Genomic DNA, 11803 nt, shown 5'->3' with positions numbered 1-11803 from the left:
TCCAACGTTCCGCTTGGCAACGATCACCTATCTAGGACCAATTTCTTACAGTTGTGTACAACCATCAAATATGTCCAGTAAACATTGTAAACGGTTTAGGTGAAGTTGCTTAAAGAACCACTCTGATGTAAGTGCCTCCCCGTATCTTAAATGCGTTTCGATCGGAAGAATGTACTGTCATCTTCTAAAGCATTTTTCGATGTAGTACTCATGGCACCACTCTGAACTTTCTGTAGTGATATTATGTTACAGGCTTCGTCCATAGCAGTCCACCTGATTATTATGAATGTAAGTTTGAATTGGTCGAATTACGCTGACCGCATTTCGAGCCTAATTAACTTCTATATAACGTCAAACTTCGATATACTTTGTTGGATCTATCTTCTACGTGGCATTTCCATTATAGTTTACGTCCAAGGATTTAAGCCTAGATATTTTACCATGTCTAAGAACGTAACTCAGATTTCCCATGTTTGGGAATAAATGCTACCTGCCATCTAAGCGGAGTATATGCATTTTTATCTAATAAAATGTTTGAGAATATCAGCCTTAGTTTTTAAACCTCCGAATAATTTATTATGTTTTGGTATTAATTGTAGTAAACAAATCGACGGAAATAGACTCTTCGAAATTGCCCTTAAACAATTAATTATTTTAACTGCATGTGAATTAAATAATTCTTTAAATTTACTATTGTTTTGTTAGCATTATTAAAAGTCAAGCGATAATATTAAATTTAATTAATTAATGTCATCTGTTTAGTTCATATTTAGTTTTATTACTTTGTGAAAAAATCGATTGTTTATTTAAAGATATATATTTTTATTAATATATTCTCAGACAATTAAATATGATCTTAGAAAAGAGAAGTAAAAAATTTGTTAATTATACATTTTTTGATTTTAAAAATTGATCACATTTCTTAAGTATAAATAAAGTTACGAAAATTGTATACTATTAGTCCATTTTACATTTGATAGTCGAAAAAGTTAATAAAAATGAAGTTCTTTCTTGGATTAGGATTTTTATTTATGGCGGTTTATAATATACAGGTAAATAGATATTATAATGGTTCGAACAGCGATTTAAAATCCGGATCAAGTAGGACACCTGAACCAACTTAGAGGACAAATTGCATTAATATAAAGCTTTAGATCGTATGGAAAAGTTTCGTCGCGATAATTCAAGTCCTATTTGTAAGATTCTCTAGCATAATTTCTTAATATCGAGCTCTGGTTCGTATGGACCAAGTCCTGAAGCAAAGTTGAAATTACTATGTTCCAAGTTTTTATATAAAGCAATGAATAAAGTTCCATGGGTTCTCCAGCTTTCAATGACTCTGAAAATTATCAGGCCAATTGCTTAGAAATCCCTATAAAGTTTAGTTCTATTGTTATGTCTAAAGAACTTGATTATATTGATCTTAAATTTCTATATTTTCTGATTTAGGCTGCAGTAAGCAAGGATGAAGCAATGGCCATTGTAACTAGCTGCAAAGAAGAAACTGGGGCCTCTGATGGTAAAGAAAACTTTAAAAATATGTACATTGTTTAGAATTAAAGTTTCATAAATCGACTTCCCAATAATCGAGCTTTTCTTTAATCGTCTAACTATAAAACTCTGATTTTCAGCCGACTTTGAGGCCATAATTAAACATCATTCGGCCCAGACTCAAGAGGGTAAATGTTTGTTGGCTTGTTTCTTAAAAAAAGCCAATGTGGTAAGTGTAATTTTTGATAGGATTTTATTAACTAAATATCGGGGTCTAATGTCATTTTAAACTACAATTCCAGATGGATGATGCTGGTAAAGTAATTAAACATGCAGCTTTAGACATTTCAGAATCCCTTATATCAAGTGAAGATGAAAGGGCTCTTGTTGCTGATATAATCGATATCTGTGATGACATCGATCTCAGTGATGAACAGTAAGTTCTTTTTTTTTTTAAGTTTTAATTTATTTTTAATTTCATTTTCTTATTTTAGCTGCGAAGCTGCCTTTGAATATGGCGAATGCTGGAAAAAGGAAGTTAAGTCTAGAGGTATTTCTGCAGATCATTTTGTTTAGTACTGATGTACGGCTTTGGCTCTTGTCTAAAGGACATTTCTTTTGGGAATCAATAATATTTAGGGAATTTTAATTAAAAGTGTCAACAATGTATTTCCAGTATTTTTATTAAAATTTATTATTTTATTTTGAGCATATGAAAAAATCTAAATAAAACTATATTTTTATTTATTTCATAGTTTTGTAATTGGATTAAGTTTTAGTTAATAATAGAGATTAGATTATAGTCAAGACTATTGACTAGACTATACGTTAGACTATAGTAAAGCAAGACTAACTAAACTAAAGTCAAGACTTTAGACAGGACTATAGTCAATACTATAGACTAGACTATATTGAAGACTACACAATACTATAGCCAGGACTATAGACTTTACTATAGTCAAGACTATAGACTAGACTATATATTTACCGTAAACAATTAGAATCACGTGAATTTTTTGAGATGAGGAGAGGAAGGTTCATCTATATATATAAAATTCTAACGTTACTGACTGACTGACTGATTCACTGACTGATTCATCATCGCACAGCCTAAACGGTTGAAGCTAAAGAGCTGAAATTTGGACAGGAGGTTGGTCTCCCGCCAAATAGATCCACTAAGACGGGATTTTTGGAAATTCGAATGTTTAGGGGGTAAAAAAGGGTAAAAACGGGTAATTCGGTAACCTTATATATCCTAAACTAGAAAAGATACAAAAACAGTTTAAAGCTTATCGCCGTTCATTTAAAAAATAAACGGACAGGTGTCTGGTACTTTTTTAAAATTCGGCCCCTTTAGGGAATAAACGGGTATGTATCTTTGTATCTTTTAAACCAGTGCACATTCAAAAAATATTTTTGACTCCTTCATAACTTAACGAAAAAATAAAAATATGAATTTAGTACTTTTTGAATATTCGGACGTTTAAGGGGTTAAAATTGTACCTATTTTTGGTACTTTTTTCATAAAATATTGTTTTTGGTTTATTAACTTATACATATGAATACATAATAACGGGCTCCCACTACGATGTTGCAACTTTTTGGAATAGAATTTTTATTTCGTTAATGGGGAGGAAAAAAGTACCAAAAGGGGTAAAAACGGGAAATTTGATTTTATTCAACCACAATGATCCAATTTAGATAAAATTTTTAAATTTAGAAACACTAAATATCCTAATGGGGTGTTATTTGGAACCCTGATACCAGTGATATTTTTTGGTACTTTTCATTCTCCAACTGGTCCTTTTTGAGTTTTCTATGATATTGAAATAGAAACATGAAATTAATAATAAAGGGACTTTTCGCTACTTTTTCGTTCTACACAGGTACTTTTTTGAGTTTTCTTTAAAATTAAACCTAGAAACATGAATTAAGCATATAGAGCTCGGAGTAAATGAGAATCTATAAAATGGGACTTTTTGGTACTTTTTCGTTCTTCAAAAGGTACTTTTTGAATTTTCTATAATATTGAACCTAGAAACATGAAATTAAACATGTAGAGACCGGAGTAAATGAGAATCTATAAAAGGGGACTTTTTGGTACTTTTTCGTCCTTCGACTGGTACTTTTTGAGTTTTCTATAAAATTTAACCTAGAAACATGAAATTAAGTGCGGAGGCCTTAGTTAATGAGAATCTATAAAAGGGGACTTTTTGGTACTTTTTCGTCCTTCGACTGGTACTTTTTGAGTTTTCTATAAAATTTAACCTAGAAACATAAAATTAAGCATGTAGAGCCCTTAGTAAATGAGAATCTATAAAAGGGGACTATTTGGTACTTTTTCGTCTTTCGACTGGTACTTTTTGAGTTTTCTATAAAATTTAACCTAGAAACATGAAATTAAGCATGTAGAGCCCTTAGTAAATGAGAATCTATAAAAGGGGACTTTTTGGTACTTTTTCGTCTTTCGACTGGTACTTTTTGAGTTTTCTATAAAATTTAACCTAGAAACATGAAATTAAGCATGTAGAGCCCAGAGTAAATGAGAATCTATAATAGGGGACTTTTTGGTACTTTTTCGTCCTTCGACTGGTACTTTTTGAGTTTTCTATAAAATTGAACCTAGAAACATGAAATTAAGCATGTAGAGCCCTTAGTAAATAAGAATCTATAAAAGGGGACTTTTTGGTACTTTTTCGTCCTTCGACTGGTACTTTTTGAGTTTTCTATAAAATTTAACCTAGAAACATGAAATTAAGCATGTAGAGCCCTTAGTAAATGAGAATCTATAAAAGGGGACTTTTTGGTACTTTTTCGTCCTTCGACTGGTACTTTTTGAGTTTTCTATAAAATTGAACCTAGAAACATGAAATTAAGCATGTAGAGCCCTTAGTAAATGAGAATCTATAAAAGGGGACTTTTTGGTACTTTTTCGTCCTTCGACTGGTACTTTTTGAGTTTTCTATAAAATTTAACCTAGAAACATGAAATTAAGCATGTAGAGCCCAGAGTAAATGAGAATCTATAAAAGGGGACTTTTTGGTACTTTTTCGTCCTTCGACTGGTACTTTTTGAGTTTTCTATAAAATTTAACCTAGAAACATGAAATTAAGCATGTAGAGCCCTTAGTAAATGAGAATCTATAAAAGGGGACTTTTTGGTACTTTTTCGTCTTTCGACTGGTACTTTTTGAGTTTTCTATAAAATTTAACCTAGAAACATGAAATTAAGCATGTAGAGCCCGGCGTAAATGTGAATCTATAAAAGGGGACCTTTTGGAACTTTTTCGTCTTTCGACTGGTACTTTTTGAGTTTTCTATAAAATTTAACCTAGAAACATGAAATTAAGCATGTAGAGCCCGGAGTAAATGTGAATCTATAAAAGGGGACTTTTTGGTACTTTTTCGTCCTTCGACTGGTACTTTTTGAGTTTTCTATAAAATTTAACCTAGAAACATGAAATTAAGCATGCGGAGGCCTTAGTTAATGAGAATCTATAAAAGGGGACTTTTTGGTACTTTTTCGTCTTTCGACTGGTACTTTTTGAGTTTTTTATAAAATTTAACCTAGAAACATAAAATTAAGCATGTAGAGCCCTTAGTAAATGAGAATCTATAAAAGGGGACTATTTGGTACTTTTTCGTCCTTCGACTGGTACTTTTTGAGTTTTCTATAAAATTTAACCTAGAAACATGAAATTAAGCATGTAGAGCCCTTAGTAAATGAGAATCTATAAAAGGGGACTTTTTGGTACTTTTTCGTCTTTCGACTGATACTTTTGATTTTTCTATAAAATTGAACCTAAAAACATGAAATTAAGCATATAGAGCCCGGAGTAAATTGGAAACTATAAAAGAGGACCTTTTTGGTACTTTTTTGTTCTTCGATTGGTACTTTTTGATTTTTCGATAAAATTTAACATAGAAACATGAAATTAAGCATGTAGAGCCCGGAGTAAATAAGAATCTATAAAAGGAGACTTTTTTGTACTTTTTCATTCTTCGACTGGTACTTTTTTCAGTTTTTTATAAAATTTAACCTAGAAACATAAAATTAAGCATGTAGAGCCCTTAGTAAATGAGAATCTATAAAAGGGGACTTTTTGGTACTTTATCGTACTTCGACTGGTACTTTTTGAGTTTTCCATAAAATTAAATCTAGAAACATGAAATTAAGCATGCAGAGGCCTTAGTTTATGAGAATCTATAAAAGTGAACTTTTTGGCACTTTTTCGTCCTTCGATTGGTACTTTTTGAGTTTTCTATAAAATTCAACCTAAAAGCATGAAATTATGCATATAGAGCCCGGAGTAAATGAGAATCTATAAAAGTGGACTTTTAAGTACTTAAAATTGAGTACACATATACAATCATCCTTTCTTCAAATTAGGGAATTACCAATATTTAAAAATTTGTAATCTTTGTAAAACATATTATTTTTTCCTTGCTAAATGAAGAGCCAACATATTTCTCATTCTATAAAAACCCTCGCTAACAAAGTAGCGGGTAATAAGCTAGTCTTTTATAAAAGAAAACAGAAATAAAAAGCAAGTCAGATTTCTATACATATTCCGCTGGGCCGAATCTTATATACACAGAAAAAAATTACAAATTTTAATGGGGAAGTAAATTATTAACAATTATTTTTATTAAAATGTTTGTAAAGTTATCATATTGACAATTTTCATGAGTTGTTTAATGGAACACCAGCAACATGCCATCCGCTAAAAGTATCAAATTCACTCAAGTGATGTGTCCATGGGCAAAACTTTTCCAAAAATAAAATCTCACAATTTTTATGGATACCTTTGGCTGTTTTCAATACCCTGCAGTGGACTGCCTATACGTACATTTATATTCTCTAGCATTAACTTAAGAAAGTATTAATAGTGTATTAAAAGTGTATTTTTCTTAGTAAATAATGAAAACCACATATGAATTGCATTTTTAATAAAAAAATTATTACAAATATATTACTAAGAAAACAAATTTAACTACCAACAAAATAATTTTTACCCCCTCATTTTATAAAACGAAACTTTCGTTAACGTAAAAAATTTGTATGAAGAATACTGGGAAATTTATGAAAATTTGAATTTTTTCCATACAAATTTTTTTGAACGTTTGTCGTTTCGTTTTATAAAATGAGACCCTTAAACATGATTGTTAAAAAAATTTTTTGATTGTTAACAAATATGTTATTCTATTTCACAAATTGGTTGTTAAAAAATGTGTTAAAAGTTAACAAATTTAAATAACAAATATATTTTTTGTATTTACAATATTGGTTGTTGGTGCCTTTTTAATTAAAAATTAATTGTATTTACGAATTTGGTAATTAATATGACAATTGATTTGTCGTAATTTTTTTCTGTGTACTCTTCACCAAGTATGTTTTAAAAAACAGCTTTTATTTATTTTTAGAATTTAATTTAATTTTATAAAATTTCAATTAATTTTGCATCAACTTGTATTTTGCACAAATGTCACAAATAACCAGACCTGGGCGATTTCCATTAATTTTGCATTAACATTAAATTAAAAAAAAATTAATTTAATGTAAAAAATATTGCATTAACATTAAATTTGTAAGATTTAATGCATTAAATTTCCATTAACATTAAATATTTTTGAATTTAATGCATTAATTTTACATTAACATTAAATATTTTTGAAATTAATGCATTAATTTTGCATTAATATTAAATATATGTGAATTTAATGCATTAATTTTACATTAACATTAAATAACAATAAAATTAATGCATTAATATTCCATTAACATTAATATATATCAAAATTGATAAACATAAATAAAAATATAGCACAAGAGACCTCGATCAAACTAAATACAACTAAAATTAAATAGGTTAAAGTCCTTTCTAATAACTCCTATATTCCATTCAAACTTGTGTGTCTTAAATATGATATTTATATAAGTTTCCACAGACAAAAACTATAAAAGGAATATCTGGGAAGTGATACTATTCTTCTAATATGTATTATCGAGTATAGGACTTATTAGAAAGGACTTTAAAACATTCAATTTTACTTGAATTTAGTTAGACCGAGGTCTTTAGCGCTGTATTCTTATTTTTATAAATTATTTTATACATTAATGTTAATGGAAAATTAATGCATTAATTTTATTATTTATTATTTAATGTTAATGGAAAATTAATGCATTAAATTCAAAAATATTTAATGTTAATGTAAAATTAATGCATTAATTTTACAAATATTTAATGTTAATGTAAAATTAATGCATTAAATTTAAAAAGATTTAATGTTAATGCAAATTTAATGCATTAAATATACCCATGTTAATGTTAATGCAATAAACTTGCATTAACATTAATTTTTTTTAATGTAGAAAAAATTGTTAATGCATTAACAAATTTAATGCATTTATCCCAGGTCTGCAAATAACATACACACAAACAAATTTAAACTGTATTAGCACAGAATATTAACTGTTTACCTGTACACTGTTTTACCACCTTCAAACAAATATAAGCTGTATTACCAACATATTACTGCTTTATCTCGTTGTTGTTTTTACAAATTATAATTTGCAGAGAAAATTTTCAGAGGAAGTCTTAAATTTTTCCTATAACTCAGTTATTGATGAACCGATGTTGCTGATTTTCAATAGGAAACTTCTCAAAAGCATGTCTGACAGAATGTCTGTCTGTTAAATAAATTTTTTCTATAGTCTAGTCTATAGTCTAGTTTATAGTCTAGTCTATAGTCTAGTCTATAGTCTAGTCTATAGTCTAGTCTATAGTCTAGTCTATAGTCTAGTCTATAGTCTAGTCTATAGTCTAGTCTATAGTCTAGTCTATAGTCTAGTCTATATTCCAGTCTTTAGTCTAGTCTATAGTCTAGTCTATAGTCTAGTCTATAGTCTAATCTATAGTCTAGTCTATAGTCCTAGTCTAGTCTAGTCTAGTCTAGTCTAGTCTAGTCTGTCTAGTCTAGTCGTCTAGTCTAGTCTAGTAGTCTATAGTCTAGTCTATAGTCTAGTCTATAGTCTAGTCTATAGTCTAGTCTATCTAGTCTATAGTCTAGTCTATAGTCTAGTCTATAGTCTAGTCTATAGTCTAGTCTATAGTCTAGTCTATAGTCTACTAGTCATAGTCTAGTCTATAGTCTAGTCTATAGTCTAGTCTATAGTCTAGTCTATAGTCTAGTCTATAGTCTAGTCTATAGTCTCTTATAGTCTAGTCTATAGTCTAGTCTATAGTCTAGTCTAGAGTCTAGTCTATAGTCTAGTCTATAGTCTAGTCTATAGTCTAGTCTATAGTCTAGTCTATAGTCTAGTCTATAGTCTAATCTATAGTCTAGTCTATAGTCTAGTCTATAGTCTAGTCTATAGTCTAGTATATAGTCTATCGTAGTCTAGTCTATAGTCTAGTCTATAGTCTAGTCTATAGCTAGTCTATAGTCTAGTCCATAGTCTAGTCTATAGTCTAGTCTATAGTCTAGTCTATAGTCTAGTCTATAGTCTAGTCTATAGTCTGGTCTATAGTCTAGTCTATATCTAGTCTATAGTCAAGTCTATAGTCAGTCTATAGTCTAGTCTATAGTCTAGTCTATAGTCAGTCTATAGTCTAGTCTATAGTCTAGTCTATACCTAGTCTATAGTCTAATCTATAGTCTAGTCTATAGTCTAATCTATAGTCTAGTCTATAGTCTAGTCTATAGTCTAGTTTATAGTCTAGTCTGTAGTCTAGTCTATAGTCTAGTCTATAGTCTAGTCTATAGTCTAGTCTATAGTCTGGTCTATATTCTATCTATAGTCTAGTCAATAGTCTAGTCTATAGTCTAGTCTATAGTCTAGTCTATAGTCTAGTCTATAGTCTAATCTATAGTCTAGTCTATAGTCTAGTCTATAGTCTAGTCTATATTCTAGTCTATAGTCTAGTCTATAGTCTAGTCTATAGTCTAGTCTATAGTCTAGTCTATAGTCTAGTCTATAGTCTAATATATAGTCTAGTCTATAGTCTAGTCTATAGTCTAATATATAGTCTAGTCTATAGTCTAGTCTATAGTCTAGTCTATAGTCTAGTCTATGTCTAGTCTAGTCTATAGTCTAGTCTATAGTCTAGTCTATAGTCTAGTCTATAGTCTAGTCTATAGTCTAGTCTATAGTCTAGTCTATAGTCTAGTCTATAGTCTAGTCTATAGTCTAGTCTATAGTCTAGTCTATAGTCTAGTCTATAGTCTAGTCTATAGTCTAGTCTATAGTCTAGTCTAGTCTAGTCTATAGTCTAGTCTATAGTCTAGTCTATAGTCTAGTCTATAGTCTAGTCTATAGTCTAGTCTATAGTCTAGTCTATAGTCTAGTCTATAGTCTAGTCTATAGTCTAGTCTATAGTCTAGTCTATAGTCTAGTCTATAGTCTAGTCTATAGTCTAGTCTATAGTCTAGTCTATAGTCTAGTCTATAGTCTAGTCTATAGTCTAATCTATAGTCTAGTCTATAGCCTAGTCTATAGTCTAGTCTATAGTCTAGTCTATAGTCTAGTCTATAGTCTAGTCTATAGTCTAGTCTATAGTCTAGTCTATAGTCTAGTCTATAGTCTAGTCTATAGTCTAGTCTATAGTCTAGTCTATAGTCTAGTCTATAGTCTAGTCTATAGTCTAGTCTATAGTCTAGTCTATAGTCTAGTCTATAGTCTCTCTATAGTCTAGTCTATAGTCTAGTCTATAGTCTAGTCTATAGTCTAGTCTATAGTCTAGTCTATAGTCTAGTCTATAGTCTATAGTCTATAGTCTAGTCTATAGTCTAGTCTATAGTCTAGTCTATAGTCTAGTCTATAGTCTAGTCTATAGTCTAGTCTATAGTCTAGTCTATAGTCTAGTCTATAGTCTAGTCTATAGTCTAGTCTATAGTCTAGTCTATAGTCTAGTCTATAGTCTAGTCTATTCTAGTCTATTCTAGTCTATAGTCCAGTCTATAGTCTAGTCTATAGTCTAGTCTATAGTCTAGTTATAGTCTTGTCTATAGTCTAGTCTATAGTCAGTCTTAGTCTAGTCTATAGTCTAGTCTATAGTCTAGTCTATAGTCTAGTCTATAGTCTAGTCTATAGTCTAGTCTAGTCTAGTCTATAGTCTAGTCTATAGTCTAGTCTATAGTCTAGTCTATAGTCTAGTCTATAGTCTAGTCTATAGTCTAGTCTATGTCTAGTCTATTGTCTAGTCTATAGTCTAGTCTATAGTCAAGTCTATAGTCTAGTCTATAGTCTAGTCTATCGTCTAGTCTATAGTCTAGTCTATAGTCTAGTCTATAGTCTAGTCTATATCTTGTCTATAGTCTAGTCTATAGTCTAGTCTATAGTCTAGTCTATATCTATAGTCTAGTCTATAGTCTTGTCTATAGTCTAGTCTATAGTCTAGTCTATAGTCTAGTCTTGGCAAAACTTTGAAATAGTTATTTTACAGTTACAGGATTAGTTGATAATTTAACAGATTTTCATATCATGCCTAATTAAGTTATTATAAATTAAAATTTTCTCCTTTCAACTACAAACGGAAAGTTTTCACTTTATTAAATAAAATTCGTGATACAATTTTATATGATAACTAAAATTCAATTTGTCTCTAAGCAATTCATAAATCATTTTCGATAAAAGTATTTTGTAATTATTATGATTAATTGTTTTAGTATTAATTGTAGAAAATCAAAACAAATCGATCAATATAAAATCTACGAAATTACCTTTAACAATTAATTATTTTAACTGTATGTGAAGTAAAATATTCTTTATATTAACTATTGTTTTGTTTGCGTTATTAAAAATCAAGCGATAATATTCAATTTAATTAGCAGCAGTCAATTATATTATAAGTTACGTGTGGATCGATCAATACACCTGATCCTAGTAGAGCGAATTGTTTTATATAGTTTAGGAAATCTTATTTGGAAAGAAAGGAAATGGAAAACATATAGTCAAGAATATAGTCCAAACTATGAAGTAAACCAACCATACCCCCGATTACAGTCCAGAATATAGACTGGAGTCAACACTATAGCCTAGAAAATTGTCAAGCATATAGACTAGACTGTAGCCAAGACTATAGATGAGACTATATTCAAGACATTAGGCTAGACTATAGTTTAAATTACATACAGGACAATAGCCAAAGTATATCTTAGAATACGGACTGTAATAGGCTTTAGATAAGACAGTAGACTATACTATAGTCATCACTATAAACTACACTATGGGTAATATTTTAGACTAGACTGTAGTCAAGAATTTGCACTAGTTTTACAGTTTTGTATAGTTTAGGTAATTTTATTTGAAA

At 29.7% G+C, this 11803-nt stretch overlaps 1 protein-coding gene across 1 annotated transcript; it reads left to right on the top strand.

Moving 5' to 3' along the window:
- The first annotated feature begins 913 nt into the window (after positions 1–913).
- On the top strand, positions 914–2226 carry LOC119601747 (general odorant-binding protein 19d-like). The gene is made up of 5 exons (XM_037952889.1): positions 914–1052; positions 1450–1519; positions 1632–1720; positions 1794–1927; positions 1986–2226. Exons 1-5 carry the CDS (start codon positions 999–1001, stop codon positions 2065–2067), a joined length of 429 nt encoding a protein of 142 aa, XP_037808817.1. The 5' UTR covers positions 914–998; the 3' UTR covers positions 2068–2226.
- The last annotated feature ends 9577 nt before the right edge of the window (positions 2227–11803 follow it).

This window comes from Lucilia sericata, unplaced genomic scaffold, assembly GCF_015586225.1.
Source record: "Lucilia sericata isolate MDLA Ls3-8-SP2 unplaced genomic scaffold, ASM1558622v1 Contig000187F_arrow, whole genome shotgun sequence".
In the NCBI taxonomy this organism is placed as follows: Eukaryota; Metazoa; Arthropoda; class Insecta; order Diptera; family Calliphoridae; genus Lucilia; species Lucilia sericata.
Note: the sequence above shows the minus strand (reverse complement) of the source record. Positions and strands in the feature narration are given on the sequence as shown.